This window comes from Hibiscus syriacus, unplaced genomic scaffold (assembly GCF_006381635.1).
Source record: "Hibiscus syriacus cultivar Baekdansim isolate YM2019G1 unplaced genomic scaffold, ASM638163v2 tig00110485_pilon, whole genome shotgun sequence".
Lineage (NCBI taxonomy): Eukaryota > Viridiplantae > Streptophyta > Magnoliopsida > Malvales > Malvaceae > Hibiscus > Hibiscus syriacus.
In genome coordinates, this window is record NW_024062760.1 from 460,611 (window position 1) to 484,898 (window position 24,288).

The 24,288-nt window shown below is 36.0% G+C and overlaps 2 protein-coding genes, 2 non-coding genes and 1 pseudogene across 5 annotated transcripts; 1 reads left to right on the plus strand and 4 right to left on the minus strand.

Moving 5' to 3' along the window:
* Positions 1-487: 487 nt before the first annotated feature.
* On the plus strand, positions 488-2,900 carry LOC120129355 (BTB/POZ domain-containing protein NPY2-like). Its single transcript, XM_039146876.1, has 4 exons — positions 488-693; positions 855-924; positions 1,070-2,218; positions 2,493-2,900. Exons 1-4 carry the CDS (start codon positions 632-634, stop codon positions 2,898-2,900), a joined length of 1,689 nt encoding a protein of 562 aa, XP_039002807.1. The 5' UTR covers positions 488-631.
* Positions 2,901-3,241: 341 nt separating this feature from the next.
* On the minus strand, positions 3,242-5,564 carry LOC120129319 (annotated as a pseudogene).
* A 4,348-nt stretch (positions 5,565-9,912) lies between these two features.
* LOC120129399 lies at positions 9,913-9,995 on the minus strand. Its single transcript, XR_005516734.1, has one exon. It is a non-coding gene; the product is annotated as a small nucleolar RNA snoR117 (small nucleolar RNA).
* A 124-nt stretch (positions 9,996-10,119) lies between these two features.
* On the minus strand, positions 10,120-10,203 carry LOC120129400. Its single transcript, XR_005516735.1, has one exon. It is a non-coding gene; the product is annotated as a small nucleolar RNA snoR117 (small nucleolar RNA).
* Positions 10,204-13,337: 3,134 nt separating this feature from the next.
* Positions 13,338-15,331, minus strand: LOC120129341 (FAD-linked sulfhydryl oxidase ERV1-like). Of its 2 annotated transcripts, none has more exons than XM_039146859.1 (6): positions 15,071-15,331; positions 14,773-14,844; positions 14,627-14,674; positions 14,200-14,264; positions 13,719-13,796; positions 13,338-13,580 (listed from the first exon to the last, which is right to left on the minus strand). In XM_039146859.1, the coding sequence occupies exons 1-6, from the start codon at positions 15,266-15,268 to the stop codon at positions 13,466-13,468; spliced, it is 576 nt and encodes a 191-aa protein (XP_039002790.1). In that variant the 5' UTR covers positions 15,269-15,331; the 3' UTR covers positions 13,338-13,465. The 2 variants fall into 2 exon arrangements, with proteins under 2 accessions (XP_039002790.1, XP_039002789.1); XM_039146858.1 differs by having other exon boundaries at positions 14,773-14,847.
* Positions 15,332-24,288: the final 8,957 nt, after the last annotated feature.

Below are 24,288 nucleotides of genomic sequence, written 5' to 3' on the forward strand. Positions count from 1 at the left end.
TCAAAAAAATTAGTAATTAGAAGATTAATTTTTAAGCTTGAGTCGAATCTCTCAACTCTGCATGATCTATGTATATCACATATGAAGAAATATGAAGAAATATATATGTATATTGTAAATGAATATAGAAAATTATTTAAATTAGAATCAAATAATATAATAACATAGTAAATATTTATAATTAAATATAAACCAAATTTTGAATAATTTGACTCGAACAAAAAACCAAATAAAGTTTAAATTATAAAATAAAATCCGTCAACTTAAATAACTTAAAATTTTCTAACTCGACTCAATCGAATGCTTAACCTAATTACAACATCTCGTGATTTAAGAATATGTTTTTTCACTTTGTGGAATAAGCTTTGTATTAGGTGTAACTACAACCAGCTAAACATACACCTTTACTTATATTTTACACATTACTCCTATCTTCGTGCAATTGGCTTCCCTGTGAATCTCATGCACCTAGATTTGCAAAGCTCTTCCAGCGTTGTTTTCTTCATCCACTGAGCTTGAACCCGAGCCTTGTTTAAAGGACATCGAGTTCCTCGCCGCTCGATCCGCCGGATGTCTGTATAAAAATTGATACTTGCTGTCTGTGGTTTTGGTGGCTCCACAGTGAAGGGATATGAAGTTTATGAAGATTGGATCAAAGCCGGATACGTTTCGGAGCAATGGCAAGAATGTAAGGTGAGATCTAATGGACCCTTGTTTGCAATCTATGATTCGATACGTTCAACTTATTCGAAGCCGAAGAATCTTTGAAAGATCGTGATGTGAGTATCGAATATGAATACATGTATGAACTTTGAACATATATGATGGTTTTAAGCTTGTATACACATGTTCAGATATGTAGCTAGCGAGCTAGCAACCGACGTCGTTATCGTTGTTGGGGATGTTGAGTTTTATTTACATAAGGTACAAATTTTCTTCGAGTTCGAGTGAATTTTTACCTATGGTCAAGTATTGCACAACGTCATTGTGTAAATATGTTATTCAGAGTAAAATGTATATCCGATACGAGTATGTTCATAAGAATTCATGAATGTATGTATGCATGCAGTTTCCTCTTCTGTCAAAAAGTGCCAGCTTACAAAAGCTGATTGCAAATGACGAAAACGGTGATGAAATTCAGATTTCCGACATCCCCGGAGGTTCGGTAGCCTTCGAGATATGTGTCAAATTTTGTTACGGGATTGCCATCACCCTTAATGCTTACAACGTTATCGCCGCTCGTTGTGCAGCCGAGTACTTGGGAATGCATGAGACCACTGAAAAAGGGAACCTAGTATACAAGATCGATGCCTTCCTCAACTCCAGCATCTTCCGCAGCTGGAAGGATTCAATCATCGTTCTTCAAACCACAAAATCAGTGTTACCATTACCCGAAGAATCGGTGCTGGTCGGTCTTTGCATTGATGCTATAGCTGCCAAGGCTTGCTCCGATGTATCCAAGGTTAATTGGTCCTACTCTTATAACCAGAGGAGGCTCTCGGATGACAGCAGTAACGGTATCAGAAGTCGACCTGTGCCGAAAGACTGGTGGATCGAAGATTTGTGTAAACTCGAAATCGATTTGTATAAGCGTATTATGATGAAGATTAAAACCAAAGGTATACTGTCACATGTAGTGATTGGAGAAGCATTGAAAGCTTATTCATACATAAGATTGCCAGGTTTTAGTGAGGGTGTTATCTATTCGAGGGATGCAGCGAAGTATCGATCGACGGTCGATACAATCATTTGGTTGTTGCCTGCAGAGAGAGGAAGTGTACCATGCAGCTTCTTGCTGAAGTTGTTGAAAGTAGCCATCATCGTTGATTCAGGAGAGATGACTACCGAACTGCTGGTCTGCCGAATCAGACAGCAACTGAAGGAGGTTTCCCTAAACGATATTTTGATGCAAACACCAGAAGGGGAAGTAACGTATGATGTTGATGTAGTACAGAAAATAGTACAGGAGTTTCTGATGCAAGATCAGAATTCCGAATTCGAGTCGGAAGAGAACGAGATCCTGGAAATTGAAAGACCTGGAATTTTGACAGATGATTCCAAGCTGATGGTGGCAAAATTGATAGATGCATACCTTGCTGAAATTGCCAAGGATCCCAGATTAACATTGTCCAAGTTCATAGACCTTGCTGAAATGGTGTCTGGCATCTCTCGGACGAATCATGATCGGCTTTACCGAGCCATTGACGTGTATCTTAAGGTGAGAATCTTACCAAAGCCCCATCAGTTTCAATGCACATCATTGAAGATTTTGAACTAGTCAATGTCTGCAACTCTGTTATTATTATAAAAGGTTCATGCTGTTCCGACTCTTTATTTCAATTGAAGTGCCCGAATCTGATACTCGTATCAGACATTGGCATTTCGATACGAACATACATGTGGGACATAAACTCTTATCCGACACCAAATCCCAAGTCTGAGTAACATAGACAAAGGCAAACCGATTCTAAGTGTATTCTGTTTCCATTCAGGAGCACCCAGTGTTGAGCAAAAGTGAGAGAACAAGTATATGCAAGTTAATGGACTACAATAAACTATCAGTGGATGCACGTATGCATGCGGTTCAAAACGAGAGGCTCCCGTCGCGTGTAGTTATGCAGGTTGTGTTATTCGATCAGGTCCGGGCTGCTGCTTCATTGGGTGGTAACACTCGCAAAGACCAGAATGGTCTAAAGAAGGGGTCTCATGGGAGCACAAGGGCAGCAGCAACCAACCCTGAGGAAGACCGGGATGCACCGGCAACATCCGATGAGATCAATGGTGCCTTAACGTTTGGAAACGGTGCCATTAGTAAAGTGAAAAGCTTGCTGAAGTCGGCGCGGATGTTTAAAAAGGTCTGGTCAAGCAAAGGAAGCCAATATTGTCAAATTAGTTGTTGAGATTCATCAGAAACTCTTGGTTCAGCTAAAATGGACGAAAGTAAACTCAAGAGCTTAGGTCTTATGTTAATTTAGTAAAATGTAGCATATTTGTTTTGCTTGCTGGAGATGTGTGTCTATCTATATACATGGGTTAATACCAGTTTTGACCCCTGTACTTTACCCAGATTTTCAGCTTGACCCTTATATTTTTAGAGTATTTTTACATTTTTATGATTTTATTTGAATTTTTTACCTTTTAAAGAAGTTTTAATGTTTTTTACATGTGGCAGCCTCTCATTGACTTAGATGATTAATCAAGATCCAAAATGAGGATTTGGATAAACTACAGGGGTCAAAAGTGATATTAAGCCAAACTTAGATGATTAATCAAAGTAGGCCAATAAATACATGATAATGGGTTACAAAAACTGCTAAAATGAGAAGCCCAACCTGGCTAGAATCAGTCAGCTCTTGTTTTTGTCCGTCGCCGTCTCGACCCGTCAGAAAAAAAACTCGAGCTTTCTGGTGGAACGATAGCATTTAGGGTGAATTAATAGTCGAAACAAGATCAGTTAGATACATGATTTAGTTGCATTCTATGTGACCTCAAGCTACAGTCTTTAACCTGATGAAAATATTGATTATAATAAGCCATATCAGCAGATAATAGCTTGGAGGATTAAACAAAATGCAGTACTTTTACCTGAATGGCTGCTAAGGCGGATAGAAAGTTGTTGCATTGTTCGAGCAAAACCATTTCTTTCGTCGTCTTGATCGCGAGGTTGGCCACTAGAGAATTCATTTCCTCGACCTGCAATGGATAAACGGAGTTCAGATGATTCGGTAGATTATATGTCTCGGATTATTGATCTTTTACCTTTGACGATAGTGTGCAAGTTGAGGATGTGATCGCCTGCATCACGGCACCCGCCGAACTAACAGCATTCTTCATATTTTCGATATCTGCCTATTACAAGAGAACGAAGGACGGGAAGAGAAGCAAGAACAGCACATTAAACCTCACTGATAGCTATGAAACTGAACCAAGAACATATCATATAGTAAAAAGCAAGGGGGAAATGGGAAGAAACTTACTATTGCTTTTCCGACAATCAGAAGACGAAGAGTACTCACCTTTAAAGCTTCACTTGCTCCTTGCAAAGACTAGAGTGATCTCGTTCGAGGAGCGTCCACGCCTATAAATGAGCTATATGCGCTTGAATTACATGTACAACATGATTAATATATGAAGGTAAAAACCATGTTTGTATGCGAAGCACTATGAGGAACAGATTCAATACTAAAGAAATGCGATGAAGTTTCGAATCTTACTTGTCCCTTCAGGATGGAAGTCAGTTTCAACTTTCGACTCAGCAATAGCAACTTGATTCTTGTTAGCTTGGCCAAGTGCCACAGTTCCGATGTTGTCACCCGAGCACTCCACAGGTATTTCTGATGCAAACGAAAATGAAATAAGATGCAGACATACCAGACATATTAGAGGCCATAATGTTAAATCTCAGCTCAGATGTATTGTTTTCTAGACCTAGTTCGTTTTCATATCGAACCAGCTATTATTCGAGAATGATGAGATCGAAAGGCAGGAAATCCATACCTCTACACTCAGCTTCTGTGTCATGAAAGTGGCATCCGCCTTTGCATTTTTGTATCTCCATTGCAAGTATATGCTATAAAGAAGCCTCAAAAACGCAAGCATCGACTATCTGATTCTCCCCGCTCTTCCTCTCCGAATATCAATCGAAAGTCTTGGATTAAACGGAGTATTGATAGAATTACCATCATCTGATCACCAACTGCATTTCTCACCCAAGCAGAACCTAGCCCCCTCGACCGAGACGAAGCTGAAGGTGTCCGAAGCTGACTAGGAGAAGCAGGTCTTGTCCACTCCAATATTCCGGGGCACACTCCTTCCTATGAGAAGACCACTTCCTCCACATTCTTGCATACCCGAATTGGTGCTCCCGCCCGGAGGATAAGCTATTGGTATCGGATGCAGCGAGATCGCAAGCGACTGCATTCGGCTTTAGCTTATTAGCTTCTTTAAACATCTCAGCATGACATCCACAATCCAAACTCAACCTCCTATCACTAGGACCAACAAAAGAAACACTCCTACTACTACTCTCATCAAGCATTGCACAAGATCGAAACACATTCCTATCACAGCCATAATCCAAACTCCTAGACGACGAATTCGAACCCGAATTGGCTTTCCGGGTTTTTCCCTGATCCACCGGCATCGAGTTCTTCTCGTGATCAGTTATGGGGCTAGGTCGATGCCTTTCAGGATTAGCCTTCCTAGTCAAATTGGAACCTTCTTGAGCTTTTATCTTGCTAATGGGAAGGGAAAAAGCCTCACCTTGAAACGAAACGAATAAGCTTCTCCTTGAAGTAATCATCATCTTGTTAGCAGCAAGCAGTTCTACAGCATTAACATTGTTTCCTTGTGACAATTGACCCCTCGGCCCTCCGGTCGGCCGATCGAGATCGTTTCGGAAGCGACGACACAGTCATCGGAGCCGGTTTTGAAGCAGAACTAGCCTCTGCTGTTGCCGGTGAAGAAGGAGACAAATACCTTGAAGAAACTTGTGGTTTTCAAGTAACAGTGGAGCCATTAGTCTTTCTTGTTTCTTCAACTGAGTGAGAAAATGCAGCCGCCATTATCAGAATCTATTTTCTCCTCTACATTGCCAAAGAAAATATGTGAATTTAGCAGCAATGGGTCTTCATTTTCATGGCTGAAAATCGCTAACTTGAGTGATTTTACAGGTGAATGGAAGAAAACCCAGAAATGGTTTTTCAAAGATTCTGCATTTTACACCAACAACAGCGAAACCCTCACTGGGTTTCACAGGTAAAGTAAGATCTTCGGAGAAATTAGAAAGATTCAGCTGGGTTTTTGTGAATCTTTGGAAGGAAGTTGGTTGAATCCATCAAATTTTACCAATTTAAATATTTAATCTCAGACTTAATGATCTGTGTAATGGAAATATCATGGCATGAGCAAGATAGAACCCACATAACCAACTGAGTTTGCATAGATTAATTAACAGACAATTAGAACTTTCTGGCAGATTAAACTTAGCAGCCATTTTTACTTGAAAAATACTCCATAGATTTGATTGGTATTGAAAGGAAGACACCCACTATCGCTATGTTTTCTTTAACATCGAATATCAAAATTGATGCCCAAAGCAACATCGTACCTTAAAATATAATAAACGCCATGAGTGGTTACAGACGACAAGGAAGAAGAAGCTTCGAAGCGCCATATGGGGTTGCCGAGGGTGGAATCTGGCGTAGTGGGAGGATAGCTATGGAATCGGTGTGAAAGAGAACTAAAAGTAGTGAGTTTCGCAGGTTTGGTTTCTCAGTTTTTATCGACGATATCAGCAAAAGGGTTCATCACCGGGCCTTGAAAGAAATCTTCCAAAGCTTTGGAGTTGTTCTAGATGCATTTATAGCCTACAATAGCACAAAAAGGAAGCTGAGGAAGACGACATTTGGCTTATTTGATTCAGGGCTTTGAAAGGAGACAGAAGGGTGGTAGACGGCTACACCATAAGGGTCTTCTTAGATAAGAACAATAATCCTAGCGTCGCAAGAGCTCCATCTAAGATTCAGAAGGTGAGGTGGAATGCCCCATCGTTGAGAGACTCGAGATCCTTCCGAGAAGTGTTGCTAGGAAATATCCCACCAATGGAGAAGGCACAACAACAAAGTGAAGTTGAGGGTGCAGGTCATGCGCATGAAGAGATTGTATCCGACGTCACTCGAAATCCTAACATGGAAGGCTCGGTTCCATCTATGATCGAAGTTCCAAAAGTTGAGCAAACCTGGAGAAGTTATTGCCTAGTTGGTAAGATAAAAGATATGCATAATTTGGATATTTTGCAAGATGATTTAAGATCGGAAGGGTTCGAAGTGAAGGTCAGTAAATGGCACAACCTTCTCGCTGTTCTGCAGTTTTCAAGTATTGATGATCTAAAGAAATGTTGGCTCAGGAGAGATGAGTTCATTCAACTATGGTTTGATGAGCTTGAATACCTTGAAGGTTTCGAAGGTAAGAGAAAAATTAAAGTTTGGTTGGTAATGCAGGATGTTCCATTATTGGTTTGAAATGAGAAATTCTTCCTGGAGCTTGCCGATAGATGGGGTTCTGGGTTGAAAGTTGATGAAGATACACTTCAGCGCAATTGCTTTGAAGAAGCGAAGGTCCTTATAAAAGTTGACCAGGGGTCAAAGATACCGGACATGGTAGGCATAATCGCTAATGGTAGATTCTCACTGATGAAACTGAAAACTGAGGTATACGAAGGAGACCAACAGTTCATCGACGAAGGGTTTCATTTTTGAAAATTATGAGTGCAATGTCGAGAGTCCGATGAATGACCTCCTCGAAGATGATGAAATGGAGAGTTAATCTTCGATATGGGTAATAGAATTGGTATTGAATTCAAAGCTCCAGCTTGTGAGGTCCTTGCTAAAATCCAGGAGCTTGATGGTTATGATAGGGCCTAAGTCTCTCCCAATTTGAATCTACTAGTGTTGTAAGTTTGTTTTAAGTTTAACTGTTTATGAATTTCTCAGTTATCTCATGGAATGTCAGGGACTTGGAAGAAACTAAAAAGTGAGTGCTGTGAGCAAAATCATCGCCTCCAGAAAAGCAAAAATAGTTTTCTTGCAAGAATCGAAAAGCGCCTGTCGATATCTCAAGGCTGTTGAAGCGTCTGAGAGGTAATATGTTTCATGAATCAGTAGCTGTGTCTTCAGAGGGAGCCTCGGGCGGTCTAATATCGATGTGGGATAAAAGTTGCTTCTCTCTGAAAAGGAAGATCCTGCTAAGCAGGATCGTAGTTTTGGTCGGTTCACTTGCACATTATCACTTGGAGACTTATTAAGGTGTCCCAATGCTATTGCTTCGGGTTGTAGAGGATTTTCTTCAAGTTTCGTGTATTAAATGCTTGGTCAAGTCTGACAGGAGAGTTTTATGGTTGTGCTGATTGGCTAGTAGTGGAATTAGGAGTCTCAAGTTCTAGCTGATTGTATGAAGCTTGGTTGTGATGTTCATCTGGTATTGCTGGCTAATTGGCATGTGTTTTTGTGGGGAATTAATCAAGTTCGAAATGAGGGGTTACACTTTACAGACGCTGCATGAAGGGTTACAGACGCCAAGGAAGAAGAAGCTACGAAGCGCCATATGGGATTGCCGAGGGTGGAATCTGGCGTAGTGGGAGGATAGCTATGGAATCTGTCTTTTTGTCTGTCATAATTTATGCGATGGTGTTGGTTAATTTTGGGGAATTGCATGGATTGGTTCTAGACATTCTGCTCAGGGTACCTTGTTTTCGGATTTGTTGGTTAGTATCCAAGTTTGTATGTGCTTAGGTTCGATTCAATTGTGTCAAGGTGCTGTTTTGATCTCTCAGTTGATTGCACTCTTTTTCTTCATTTGTTTAGAAAGATTTTTTAACGAGGCCTATGATTGTATCTCGTTTTATATTTTGAATATCTCGAATACAAAAACCCCTTTCAAAAAAATCGAATATCAATTATATCATGTTATTTCTAAATTAATATTCGATTTATCAATTTACTAACTTAAATCAAATATGATGCAAGTTTAAGGATTCAAAGATGCACTCATTTAAAGATAACAAATTAATCTCAATCTATCGGGTTCAAATTAAGTCAAGTTTCATAAATGGGTGAAGTCAGATCATGTTTGAATATGGGATAAAAAAGTCTTCAATTTGAGTTAAGAATTTTAATTGGTTACCTACAAGTTTCCAGCATGTGCTTCTCTTTCATTTTCCAACCTTCAAAAATGGACCAATATGAACAAAAACCATCAATTATGAAAAATAGGTCTTAGAAATCAACACTGCGACCATAGAATGGTAAGAATTTCCCAATAAATTTGTGGTTCAACTAAGAGCACAATTAAAGGAAGAATTTTTGCATGAATTTTGTGTCTACTCAAACACAATACTTCTATAAAGAATAATATTCTCTTTTACAACTGGGACTATTTAATGGGTTAAGTTTAAATACTTGTTTCTAATGAATTTACAGTTATGATTAAATTTTATGTAAATTCTAATTAATAAGTGGATGAGAATAAACAAGCTTCAGTATTTCATCACAGTACAAAGGCGATTATAGCAAACTAACAACAAGATACCGAATGAAAACAGGATGATTACTTAACTAAGAAAAAAAATGGTTGTCCTATATGTAATGGGATAAGTGGGAGATAAGATAGTAGGCTGTCCCCAACACTAGGTTGAGAGCAGTTTCCGTAGGAGACCTCCAAATTATGAAATGCCCTCCGAATTATTTGAAAACAGGATGATTACTTAACTGAGAAACATAACTTTAAAGTCCCAAACTTAAATTCAACAAGGAAAAGTACATTATCTTAAAAAGCTCCTTCATTTTCACAAAACTTGCTTCTTCGTACCAGTGTTAAAGTTCGTTCTTCAAAGATACTGCAAGGCGGAAAAAAAGAACACGAAGGTTACAAAACTGCTGATACTCATACAAAAGAAATAATATGAAGAGATTAAGAGCAAGATAACACTAATTATTAACAGTTGAAAGTGTATTCACATGGGTGACATTGCTATACCTTGATGAATCCGATTTCCTTGGTATTGCTACGGAAGCATTGTCTGCAACACATGAGTCCATACTTCCTGATAATGGCATGAGGGTTTCCACACACTCGGCCATAAAACAAAAAAAAAGTACTTTGTATTATGATAATACACCATAAAATCATATAAAAAACAAACAACATGGTGGCAATGGGAATACGAATTGGAAACTGTAGCTTTGGATCCATCTGTTTTATGAAATGCGAGAAAATTAGTTTTGATTCAATAAGTTTCATGATTAAAGGTACAAAAATATCAAATTTGATATAATACATCAGTGAAATTAGCAGATTAAGCTGAAATTTTGTGATTTAGTAGCAGTATAAAAAATATGGATTCATATCAAATTGATGCCTCAGAATCAATACTTTGAGAGAATCATCAGAGAAAGAAACCTCAGATGGTACGGACAAATGATTGAACATCACAGGCAATCAAGAATCAGAATATAATAACAAAACGCTATTCAAATTTGAGTATAGCAAGAGAAAAACAGAATCCTCTGCCTTAAATAATCATACCACAGTACAAAAAATACATGGATTCATATCAAATTGATGCCTCAGAATCAAATCTTCGAGAGAATACATCAGAGAAAGAAATCTCAGATGGTACGGAAAAATGTTTGAACGTCACAGGCAATCAAGATTCAGAATATAATAACATAACGTAATAGAAATTCGAGTATACCGAGAGAAGAAATAGAATCCTCCGTATGAAAGTTGATAACATGGGCGATTTATTTGAAATTTATAAGCAATCGAACAATGGAGAATCGAAAGAAGATTAAATTTACCAGGCGCGAGAGCCAGGGCCGTAGGTCTTGGGGTGAGAGTTCCAGACGTTTGAATGACCCATGATTGACTAAAGACGATGGCCGCCCTCCGATTAAATCTCTGTTTAAGCTAAATGAGTCTCGTCTCCACAGCCAATTAGTTAACCTAGTTTATCAAGTTAGGGTATTTATCGATGTATCTGAAAAACCCTATATTTCGATTTGTCAGGGTTGGGCCAAAAACTGACCCAATAACCATTCGGCCTCTCTTAGGGAAGTCACATCTTCGCTATCAATCTCTTATATGATCATTAACAAATTTAATATAAATAAAATTCGACTCAACTTAAAAAAATTAATTTTTTTTACTCAAATCGTAATTTGATAAACTCGGTTTAAAAATATTTTAAATATAAATCTAATTATAAAATATAACTCGAATAATAATTCTAAACTTTTAAATTGTGTGAAGCGCGGTAGCAGTTGCGATGATATGGGCAGCGCTCCACCTCCATTTCTTGCATCAATAAGTTTCCTTCAGGATGCACCAGAGTATCATCTCAACTGCAACTGCTCCAGCCGTTTTCAATTTCTCTCTCTCCTTCTCAACCTCCTCTTCAAGAGTTGTTATATATTAATATGTATAAAGAAAAAAACGAAGAAGCTGATTCTAGTTGTTTGGCATTGTCCTTTAAATGCTGAGAAAATAAAATGGCTTATTAGGAAATAAATACTTTAGCTTTTACTGTGGGAGAAGAAGACGGTTACTTTAGTAGGGTAGAGGAAGACGGTCAACTATCTCACGTAAGAAAAACAACGCCAGAACAGTTTTTACTAATGACTCTTAACGTCAATTAATCATTTTGTTACAATTCGATAACATTAGTGATCAGTTTGTAACTTTTGAAAGTTTAATGGAGAAAACAAAAACTCACTCAAACTTTAGTGACTATTTGTGTAATTAACCAAACAAATGTAAAGAAATATATATATTATATATGATTATAAAAAACTATTTAAATTGTGATCAAATAATATCATCATATTTTAAATATTTACAATTAAATTTAAATAAAAATTTAAAAAGTTAACTCGACTCGATTTGAAAAAATTTGAAAGTACAAATAATTATCATCATCCTAAATTTGATATCAACACTAAAAATTTATATATAAATAATCATGCAAGGTTGGACAAAAAGAAAGAATCTTTTACTCGCACCGGAGCTCTCTCTAGACACTTGATCATCTTTTTCAACTCATTTGTTTTTCTCTCTCCTCCATTGAACAATTGTATGTGACCCTCTTTCCAAAACACAAAAGATAAATAGTCAAACCACATTACAATCTCATTTCTCCCGTTAGAAGATTGAATTTATATTCTAAACTAAGATTAATATAAAAAATTGTCCAAATTATCTTTTTTTTTAATTTAGGTGCTTAATTTTTTTTATCAATTTAGGTGTCTAATGTTTTTAATATTATCAATTAAATACCTAGACTGTGACGGACGTTAAAAAAATTTCGTCAACCTCACATTGTACGACATGTTGTGCCTTTATAGATTTTTAAATTTTTTTATTAAAAAAACTTAAAATTATTTTTATTTTTAAAAACCCCAAAATATTTCTAAAATCTCAAAAAAGTCACAAAATCCTTAATCTCAAAGCATCCACTCCAACTGTTGATCGTCCACTATCGTTGTCGCCCCCACTAACTGCCTACCCATCGTCGATCGTCGATCATGACTTCGAACCCCCTAAATCTTAAATCTACATCCCTATATTCAAACACTCATCTATCCTAATCGATGGGTAAGTGGTCAACAAGTGATTGATAAGATGGTGACCAACGAGTAGTGATGGTAGACCTCAGGATTGAATATCTTGGATATTTTATGAAAAATAGGATAAGTTAAGGTTTTAAAAAAATATGACTTTTATTTTTCAAAAATCTAAAAAAATAAAAGGGTAAATTACAATATCCCTCACTAAACTATACTCTCTCTCCTATTTTACTCACCGTATTTTCAATTTTTCCAACTTATTCACTGAAATTTTGAATTACTCCGATTTTTATAACTATAAATTATTTTATTATTATTATATGACATGGCATCTATTATTATTATTTAATATAAAATAATTGAAAATATAAAATAAAAACAAATAGTGGTCGTTCGGTCTCAAATTTCATGGGTCGGTTTGTCTTGACCCCTAAATCTGAATTTGATAGTTGTTTCACCGAAAAATATCCCAAAACCCATGAATCTCGACTGAACGTTTTGACTTCCTCACTTTCAATCTCAAATTCATGGACTTTGAAGCAAATTCCAACAAAATAGAGGTCAAATTTGGATTCAGATGTCGAGGCGGAGTAACCCATGAAATTTGTGACTGAACGACCACCATCTACAACGATGACGATGACCGACGATGGTGTCCAGCCACATCCTGCTTTTATTTTATATTTTAAATTATTTTATATTAAATAATAAAAAAATTCACGTCATACAAAAATAATAATAAAATAATTTGAAATGATCAAAACAAGAGCAATTCAAAAGTTCAATGAGTAAATTAGAAAAATTAAAAATACAATGAGTAAAATAGGATAAAGAGTATAGTTCAATAAGAAATAGTATAATTTACCCAAATAAAAAATCAAGCCACATATCAAATATTGATCGACTTATTTTTATTTTTAATAATTTTTTAAATACTATTACGACGTTGGAACTTAAATAATAACATTAAACATATAAATTGACAAAAATAATTTAAACATCTAAATGAAAAAATTATAATTTAAACCATTTTTTATATTAAGCCTCTAAACTAATATAATCGGATCGGCTTAAAATCGATTGGTCTCGCACGCTAATCAATTTAATTTAAATATTTATAGACAAAATACAATATATTTAAATTATTATATATGTCGATTTTTTATTGATTCGGTTCGGAAATTAAAAACCGAAAACCGACTAAAATAACCATATTGATTGATCTCTCCCACCCCCTCTTCCTTTCCCTCTGCTTCGTGCTGTCAGTCGTCGACTCGACACTGAAAAACAAATAAATAAGGCAGGTTTCAGGCCACTACTGCTCTTCTAATATGTCTATCTATTCATAGATCGACATGCTTTGTCGTCATTCCTTGCAAATCGCAGGCACGCTGCTCGCAATCCAGCTTGCCCCACCTCGCATCCACTCGCTCGCAGCGGAATATTGATTTTCCGAGGCTGTTGAAAGCAACCGATTTCAGCTAACCGTAACAATGCTCTAAAAAAGGTCAATCTAATATAGCTCAATTCACATAGGCATGTATGCTAGTTGGTACGCAAGCATATGAGAGGTGCAACAAAGAAAATAAAATTTACCTTCTGTTAACAACATTGTGAACATGACAGAGCCATTGGGAAAACTCGTCATGAGATCCGGCCATTACAGGGTTCCCTCTGACATGAAGAATATCTCTATTCAGAACAGATTAAGGCTACTAATATCTACTTATATACGTATAAGAAGAACCTCCAATCGAAAATTTTGATTGAATTGGGTGAGAACAATCCAGCATCATATAACATTATGAATAAACAGAACAACGGGATCTTGACTTAGAAGTTTCATAATTTTGCACTCAGCATTCCCAAATCAGGACCTAATTACTGTTTTTCTTCAAATACCAGAGCTAATTCAATTACAAACCCGGGTGAGGTGTGAAACCGGATAGCTTTCCAATCTTACTTGGCAATCCCTTTGATTATACCATCTAAAAGAAAGGCTAACAAAGTGGTTGCTAAAATTCTTAACATGGTATCGGTTACCAGAGGAAGCAACACGGAGACAAAAAAAATATACCTCAAAACTTCTTTAAAATGATCTGCACATTCCTTGCAGGGGTACATTCTGGATAATATCGACATCTGCGAGTCGAAACACTTGTCATTGGTCGGTTTATATAGTTTATAAGGACAAAATTTACTTCCACAATTCCATTTTTGGTTTTCCTTACAATTCCTTTTATGTCATTAGAAGCTCGGTTTATATAGTTTATAAGGACAAAATTTACTTCCACAATTCCATTTTTGGTTTTCCTTACAATTCCTTTTATGTCATTAGAAGCCTAAATAATCAAAAGCTGGGCAATATTTCGACATCTTTGAACTCAACTCATTTCACTTTTAAGTTTAAATCGAACCCGTACCGAGATTAAGCTTCATCCTAGCATAAAATTGCAAGATTGAATGAGTAAATTAAGATATAATCCAAGAATGAGATGTTATACCAGCTCTTTCACATCCTTCTTTTGTTGCCTTGTTGGATTTTCAGGATACTGGAGGAAACCATCAGGGCAAAACCGTAAGCGTTATAATTGACAATGAGAAGGAAAAAAAAAATACAAAACAAAAGCAAAGATATAAATGAGGAGACCTGAGCGGCAAGAGTGTGAAGAAAAGTCCAAGTAGCTCTCCCAAGTTCTTCTTTAGTCACCGGTGCAGCTGGCTTCTGTCAATTAAAACAAAAATGGGTATCAGAAATGAAATGCAACACGTCAATAAGAAGCTTGTAAACTAAAAACAAAAGAAGACAGCCGTCATTGCGAAATTTCGTCAAACAGATAATGAGCAACCTAAGAGGAGCGCCATCGAATAACATCGTAAGATTTAAAATCGATGCCAAGTAATTGGGCATATCAACAAAGAATCTATTGATGGAGTGCAAATGATACCTTGATGGGAAGATTGGTAGCGGTGGTCGGGGAGTCAGCGTTTACTGACGATGAAAGAGATATGAGAGGGTTTTTCTTGGTGGGTGATGAATGATGAACCTGTTGGGTGAAACTGGCGAGGTGGGTTTGAACACGATTCGAGAATATTTCAACTGTTTGGATCAAAGCTCGGAAAGGATTTGGATTTTCAGCAACCATTTTTGCTTGAACGTGATAGAGATAATGGCGGGAAAATGAGGAAGTTGGATCTTAAGGCGCTGTTTGATTTTCATTTAATTTTTAGAGTAAAGTATGCATTTAATACATAAACTGTCTGTTTTAGTTTGTTTTAGTACATAAATTTTTAATTTTTCAAGATTTTGTTTTTATTTTGTTTTAGTACCTCATCTTAAAAACTAACGGGTGATTTGCACTAGGGGTGTTCGTGGTCATTTAATCGTACCGTTTAGTCTAAACAATTTGGTTAACCGTTATAATGATTATTGAATTTTATTAACCATAACCTAACCATTAAAAACAGTTATCGTTATTAACGATTCGATTACACATGTTAACTTGTAACCTATTACAATTTTTCTTCACATTTTTACTCCTTAATTTAAAAAAAAAATACATATGGGCAATACATAGTACTCAATACATATACACACTACATTTGCATATTTTTATATTAGTTTAAAGTTCCAACACACAAAATATATAATTAATCATACTATAAATTTAAGCACATATCAAGTAACAATAGTCCAAAGCACCATCAACATAGGCGGAATAAGAGGGAGGGCAAGGGGAGCCTTGGCTCCCACCAATTATATTTTTAATTATCAATTGATATAGAAAAAATATTAAAAAAATAAATACAGAAAAATTTATCAGACCTCCACAATTAAAAAAATTGTATTTATGGTGTAGACACCCATTTTCTTAAAAGATAAAACAAACAAGAGTCTCTCCTAAGAGGACTCTTCCACCACCATATCTTTTAAAGCAACAACCACACCAACAAACGTGCAACAACCGAGCAAGGAGTCTAGTTGCATTAGGGTTCTATTGTTAATATGATTCTAAAAATAGTTAATTTTTTTTCACTATAAATATATGTAATACTCCCCATTTGTAAGACACGATTTACATACAAGATACAAAGGAAAGCACGAAAAAATACAAAGGCAAAACTATTGTAAACTATTCGAAAAGGAAATAAAATGTAGCTTTTTTTTTTACATTGATTCGTTCATTTATCGCATGTGCATGTTATTTTTCTTGAGATTTGGTTTGAATAACCCAAAGTGTGGGTTGCGCCGATGACCAAAAAGGGGTGGGGTTTCGAAGTTTCGAACCCCGAGGCATGTTCATTTTTTTGAAAGTATTTAATATTCCCCCTAAGTCAATCTTAATATTTAATTTACCTTGAAATTTACCCTTTAATTTTACTTTTATATTAATTTCGTCCCATATATATATTTTTTTAATTATATATTTTTATTTATTTACTATATTCGTCCTTTTTTATTTATATTATATCATTTTTATTATATATATATATATATATATTTATAGATGTATTAATTTTTCTCCATTTACTATGTATATATTTATCTTAATATTATATTTTATACGTTTTATATATATTTTCTTAATATTCTATTTTTGTTTTTATTTATTTATATATATATATTATATTTTTTACTTTATTTTATTTTTTCTATTATTTTTTTCTTAATATCATGTATATCTTCATTTTTTATTTGTTTTACTTAGTATTATATATTTATTATTTTTATTTATTTTAGTAAATACTACTTTATATATACACATTATTTTTATTCCTTTTTAATTTCTTTTACTCCATTAATTTTTTCCCTTTATCTACGCCTTTGTTTTTTTAACATTTTATTCATTTTGTTTATTTTTATTATTTTTTCATTATTTTTTACTTGTTTTGTTATTTTCCATTTTTTCTTGTTTTATTTATTATTCTCACGTTTGCACACTTGCTATCCTAATTCGATTTTATACTCTGCTACGAATATAACGTTTTTATCTTTTAAGGGTATTCAAATCAATCAATTGTAAGTAATTTGAATCGGGTCTGTTAAATTTTAATTTAAATTTCGAATTTTCGCAACTAAGACAACTGGCAAATTAATTGGTACCGAAAGGGCGGTTCAAGGGTGCTAATCCTTCCTTGACCGTAACCGACTCCCGAACCCGACACATTTATGGTAAAAACGCAGATCAGGTAAGATGGTGTCTGACCCACCTAAATTCGTTTTAAAATGGTCGGTGGCGACTCCAATCCACATTTTCAAGTCGAAGCCCAATTCTGGGGCCCAACCGAAAAACGGTTACGACAGCTTGGCAACTCCACTGGGGAAAGGTAAGTGAGTAAGACCGAAATTAATTTTCAGTTTTTTTTAGTGAAAATTACAAGTTTAAATTTTAGTTTATTTATTCGATTCCAATTATTTATCTTTGATTATTTTTTTTCAAATAAATAGTTGTACTAACGTTTTTTTCAATGATTTCATATTTTCAAAGTTTTTCATCTAAGGCTCTATACCCGAGCTCTGAACCCTATTTAAGTAGGGGTGAAAGCGATGCCTTCGTGAGAATTTATTCTCCGTGCGAGCCTAGCAAGTAACCTTCGGGATTCATATACCTTATGTCTTCGTGTGAATTTATTCACTGTGCGGACATAAGGGAATGTTTCCTCTCGAGTTTAACTTAGTCCACACGAGCTTGTAATGGGCTTAGGACTAAGGGTCTGGCAAGCCCAAGGGGGCACCAGAAAGGAGAATTCGGGTACCTTTTTTAGAACCTAAACCGGGATGCTATGGAGAATTAGAGCCCACCCTAAAACCTCATTTCAAACCCTAGGATGCTGGAATTATTTCCTGCTTTACTTTCTGTTCAAAGCATGTGAACTAGAAATTTATGTGGTTAGGACTTGTTCAAAATCAACTTTCGGGATAGAGATCATATTCGGGTAGGAATAATAAGCATGTGGGGTAGATATCATGTGGGTATGACTTTTTATTTTCATTATTTTTTTCTATAATCCTTATATTACTAACCTTTTTCCTTTAATTTTTATTTTTTTTACTTCATTTTTTTATCATTTACATCATTCAAAAGAGATATTGATCCACCAAAAACGTGTTTGTTAAAACATAAATAATTCGCATTAATGAACAAAGGGGTTGTAATACAAGAGGTGAAAAACGCAGGGGTCCGGCTATGGTCAGAAAAGACTCAGAAAGAAAATGAGGACAATCTGCAAGACAACTATGTGTCACATTCGATCAAGAAGACATGGCGCCCACAATCAAATACATCAAAAGTTAACTTTTCAAAAATGGGTTGACAAAGGTGGCAGGGGAAAGACAAGAAAAAAGGTACTAACCTCGAGAGTCCATTCAAAGATGACAAAAACAAGATGGCAAAACGATAGCTGAATTGGAAGTCATTGTTAACAAATTCAAGAAACAAGCAAATGAACTTCGGATAATCCCTTTGATGGAGGATTTCAATGGAGTTTTCGATTCAGCAAAGGATGAAATCCAGAGATGCAGAAATTCGATACTTTTATGAACAAGTACAAAAAACAGCTCGTCACTTGCACGGTTTAGCCAGAGAAGCCGAAGCAGTTCGACAGGGTATTCGACCGGTGACATACAAAGGCAGATGACTAGTCAACTTATTTCGGGGTCTAGAGGATTTAGTCTGGATGTACCTTTAAATATGTTTATTGTCTCTTAAAAGATAAAATAGTTTTGTCCCAATAAAGGTTATTTACAATAAAAGACATGTTTTTGGATCAATGCCTCAAACATTTCATGTATTTTTGCATTTTGCATCTACATTTTATTTTTTAAGCATTTTCATAAACATGAAATTTCTTCATGGAGAATTCGATGAAGTGGTTTTAACCACATGACACCACATGGAAGCAAGATTGTAACATCAAAAGAAAAAAAACTAAAATCAGAACGAATGAGTCCGATCAGCTGGTTGTAGGACTAAGCCTGTCAGGATGATCTGAGAAAAGAGTCCCCATCTCCTAAGGGCTACGATGTTGAAGCTGTTTGCAGTTATCACATAGGAACCCTTAAACATTCCTCTAAGAACTATAAGGCACTGAAGCGCAAGATCTAAAACCTGATGGCTTCAGGGGCATGGACAGCCGAAGAAGTGGACATTGCATATATCATTTGCACTTAGAGGATTGTTTTGTTTGAACACGTCTTTTATCTTTCATGTTTGCTTAATCTTTTAAACAATTGAATTTATACTACTTCCTAAGGTGGATCAATTGAACAAATTTTAATCTTTAGTTCTTCGAATATTAAATGAATTAAGAATTCTTTTAATTCTTCAAGAATTATAGATTTTTGACATATGGCAAGATTAGACCTTTCTTATCCCGTCTCAAACCTCAAAATAAAATACCTTGTTTCTTTACCCAAAATAAAATACCTTGATTCTTTACCCAAAATAACTCATGGTCATTACCAAAAAGACCAAATTTTGACATTACCTCCCTTTGAAACTTTTGAACATTACCTTTATCTTTTGATACACCCATACCTTTCTTTGAGTCAAATAAAGTCACACCATTGTCTTTTTAGACTCAAAATTGACATTTTTATGCCATTAAAACCCAAGGCATTGTGTTTTTTCATGAGCCTTCTTCTAAGACACAACTTGGGGCATCTCGCAGGGAGCATGGACATTGAGACATGTTGGGAGCAAGAAGCAGAAAGAAGAATTCACTCGAAATAATTTTACCATGCATTAATTACACTATTTTCATGTGAATAAAAATAATCCTAAAAATCTATCCCCCTGGGGATACCTCTTCTGTGAAAGCTTCCATGTATGAAATAATGAACGATTTTCTTTATTTACCCCTTCATAACAGGAGAAAATATATATCCCTTGTGTCCCCTTTTGAGCCTATAGTATTTTATCTTCTGATTCAACCCTAACCAAGGATCACCCTCCACACTGGGGGCTAAGGTGGAGAAAATCTGCTCGCATGAGTGAAGACATTGATTCATATAAGGTACCGAAAGGTGAACTAAATGCCAAGTGCAAAGATTCAATCAGAACAAAAAGAAAAAAGAGAAAAAAGCAAAGAGAAAATAAAAAAAACAAAGGAAAATTGAAGAAAAAAGAAGACAAGATGCATATGCAAAGATTCTCTCGATTCAAACGACGCATTGAGATTCAAACTATGTGATTGATCAAGCACAATCATTTTCGAATCACTGAATCACTTCACTCGAAGATCATAGAGCATCAAATGAGATTGATCAAGCACAATCATTTCTGAATCACTGAATCACTTCACTCGAAGATCATAGAGCATCAAGAGAGAGACACATACGAGCATATTCAAATTGAGCAAGATATGATTGAAGACATCAGAATGAATTGATCATTGGTTCAATACCCTGAAACACTTATTTAGGCCTATTTATCATTTTCTTTCATAACCATGAACCATGACCTACATTACGTTCCTTAAAAGTCCCTTCTAATCATACATGAAGTTCTGAACAGAAGAGACTATCTTCAGATTTCATCCCGCCTATCAAGATTAATCTTTATTTACAAAAAATAGTGTAATTAATCTATGATAGAGAAAAATAACAAAAGGGGGTTCAAGACGTAAATTACGAATGACGTCTTGAAACCAAAGGAGGATTCGAGTTAAAAACCTGAAAAGACGGCTCGAATACAAAAATTGGGCAGCTGAGGCGATCGCACGAATTCCTTGATAAGGCATCGCACAATCCGAGCTTGACCATGAAAGCTGGGAATCGGAGAACACTTCCAATAGAGGAGCATGCAAGATACCCCATCAAACCTTTGAGCATCAAATAAACAAAACTGCCAAACCTTTAACCAAACACAATAACCTGAGACATTCTTATCATTTCCTTACTTAACCATTTCCCAAAAATAGATTTGATCTTGGCATGTGTCAAACGACTATAATTTATTAAAGGATTAACAATGTAATTAATTCTTTGATATCCAATGAACTCTAGTTTTATTATTTGTCTCAATTATAAAACCGTGAAAGGGGCAATATTTTTAAAACTTTTGGTTAAACATTTTTCGAAACTCTTTTTTGATATTTTCAGAACTTTGAAAATAAAAAGAAAGAAAAACATTTTTTTCAAAACAAGACAATCTCTCTAGAGTGGATCTTGGTAAATCACATGTGGCTCTCAAATATAAAACTCATGCTGAAGCAAGAAATCAGGAACAATGAGGGCATCTTGAAGATTCAACATCAAATGTTGGGGGTATGTTTTTTAGATTTAACATCAAATGTTGGGGCATTTTTTGAGATTCAACATCGAATATTGGGGCATCTTTGGGAATTCAACATCCTGATGCAAATTATCAGACCTTTTGAAGGTATTTCCTCCATATGCAGGAACAAGTACACAAAGCACGAGACTCCATCCAGGGGATAAAACATAACTAATTCATGTTACATGCATCTTAGAGATACTTAAGAGCATCGTATTTATCATTTTTTGTATACATAAGTTTTTACAGCTTTTAGAGTCAAGTTTTAACTTCAAGATGAAGGATGCTCGATTCAAAAGCACATGGTGGTTGCTCTACCTCACGGTGAAGGATATTGAACTCAAAGCGACACAATTCGCTTGAGAGTAGATTTCAGCTTCACGACGAAAGATATCTAGCTCGAAGTCAAACTTTACAATAAAGGGGTCATCCACGGTTTTGACTTCACGACGAAGGGAATCGTGTCCACCCGCAACATACAATACTTGGATTTTAACTTCACAATGAAGGATATCCAAGTCAAGGCTCAACTTCACGACGAAAGGGCCACCTGCGATTTCAACTCCACGATGGAGGATATCGTGCCACTCGAGACAACACAAGTTCAACTCTACAACGAAGGGACGGCTGGTTGTCAACAAACAATTTCCCAATTTCAGAGCCAATTTCAACTTCACAGCGAAGGATATTGGACTCAAGACAACACAAGTTCAACTTCACAACGAAGGGACGACTGGTTGTCAACAAACAATTTCCCAATTTCAGAGCCAATTTCAACTTCACAGCGAAGGATATTGGACTCGAGACAGCACAAGCTCAACTTCACAGCGAAGGGGCGGCTTGCTGTCAACAAATAATTTCTTAGCTCCAGAGCCAATTTTAACTTCATGGCGGAGGATATTGGACTCGGAACGATACAACTTACTTGGATTTCAACTTCACGACGAAGGATATCCAATTCCAAGGCTCAACTTCACAACGAAGAGGTCATCCACAGTTTCAGCTTCACAACGAAGGGAATCGTGCTCACCATTGTCTCTCTTGAGACAGTTTCCAAGTTTCCCTTGAAATAAAATATTTGAATCTGTTTTCATTGAAACTAATTTATTCTCCCTTGAGATACTTTCTTTTGGAACTAAAATTTGTCTCCCTTAAGACAGTTTCTCTTGAAACATAAACATTAAAAACATTTCCCTTAAAATGAATTTTATCTCGATTGAGATAGTTTCCCTTGAAACAAAATTTTATCTCCCTTGAGACAGTTTCTATTGAAACATAAACATTGAAAACATTTCCCTTGAAATGAATTTTGTCTCTCTTGAGATAGTTTCCCTTTAAATAAAATTTTGCCTCCCTTGAGACAGTTTCTCTTGAAACATAAACATTGAAAACATTTCCCTTGAAATAAATTTCGTCTCTCTTGAGACAGTTTCACTTGAAACAAATTTTATCTCTCTTGAGACAGTTTCCCTTGAAACAAAATATTTGAATATGTTTTTTTAAACAAATTTCGTCTCCCTTGAGACAGTTTCTTTTGGAACTAAGTTTTGTCTCTCTTGAAACAAATTTTGTCTCTCTTGAGACAGTTTCCCTTGAAACAAAATCTTTGAATTTATTTTTCCTAAAACAAATTTTGTCTCCCTTGTGACAGTTTCTATTGAAACACAAAATCTTCAAATTTATTTCCCTTAAAACAAAATTTTGTTTCCCTTGAGACCGTTTTTCATGAAACAACAGATATCTTTGAGATCGTTTCCCTTGAAACGAATTCTATCTCTTTCGAGACAACTTCTCTTGAAGCATCATCTGAACCGTTACACTCAGCTCAGACACATACTTGAGATGGTCGAGAAGCATTTCTCAAATAAAAAATAGAATGTACACATCAGATTTGAACATTTGAAGAATTCAAGATCAGGGATCAGAACTTAAAGGTTCAAGAATCAAGATTCCAGACAGGCAACCGGAGATCGAGATTTCTCTCCAGAGCCCCAAGATAACATATGTTGCATATGCATTTTAGGCACACCTAAGAGCATTGCATCCATAGCATCACATATATGCATAACTTTTTCAAGTTTTAGCTAGAGTCAATTTCAACTTCGCGGCGAAGGATATTGAACTCAAAGCGACACAATTTGCTCGAGAGTAGATTTCAACTTCACGACGGAGGATATCTAACTCGAAGCCAAACTTCACAATAAAGGGGTCATTCACGGTTTCAACTTCACGGCGAAGAGAATCGTGTCCACCCACAACATACAATACTTGGATTTTAACTTCACGACGAAGGATATTCAAGTCAAGGCTCAACTTCACGACGAAGGGGCCATCCGCGATTTCAACTCCATGACGGAGGATATCGTACCCGCACATCCACGATTTCAACTCCACAACGAAGGATATCGTGCCATTTGAGGCTCAACTTCATGACGAAGGGGCTTCCCAGTTTCAGAGCCAATTTCAACTTCACAGCGAGGGACAACACAAGCTCAAATTCATAACGAAGGGGCAACTGATTGTCAACAAACAACTTTTCAGTTTCATTCAGAGTCAATTTCAACTTCACAGCGAATGATATTGAACTCGAGACAACACAAGCTCAACTTCACAGCGAAGGGGCGACTGGCTGTCAACAAATAATTTCCCAGTTCCAGAGCCAATTTCAACTTCACGACGGAGGATATTGGACTCGGAACAATACTATCCACTTGGATTTCAACTTCATGACGAAGAATATCCAATTACCAGGCTCAACTTCATGACGAATGGGCCACCCGCGGTTTCAACTTCACGACAAAGGGGAATCGTGTACACAAGCAACATCCATCTCTAGATTGGATTTCAACTTCACAACGAAGGATATCCAACTCAAAGAAGGGTTATCT

Coding starts and splice junctions, on each gene's coding strand:
- LOC120129355 (XM_039146876.1), top strand. CDS start 632: ATGAAGTTTATGAAGATTGGATCAAAGCCGGATACGTTTCGGAGCAAT. Junction 694..854: donor AGCAATGGCAAGAATGTAAG/GTGAGATCTAAT, acceptor ACACATGTTCAG/ATATGTAGCTAGCGAGCTAG. Junction 925..1,069: donor TTGAGTTTTATTTACATAAG/GTACAAATTTTC, acceptor GTATGCATGCAG/TTTCCTCTTCTGTCAAAAAG.
- LOC120129341 (XM_039146858.1), bottom strand. CDS start 15,268: ATGGTTGCTGAAAATCCAAATCCTTTCCGAGCTTTGATCCAAACAGTT. Junction 14,265..14,626: donor AGAAGGATGTGAAAGAGCTG/GTATAACATCTC, acceptor TTCGACTCGCAG/ATGTCGATATTATCCAGAAT. Junction 13,797..14,199: donor CATTTTAAAGAAGTTTTGAG/GTATATTTTTTT, acceptor TCTTCATGTCAG/AGGGAACCCTGTAATGGCCG.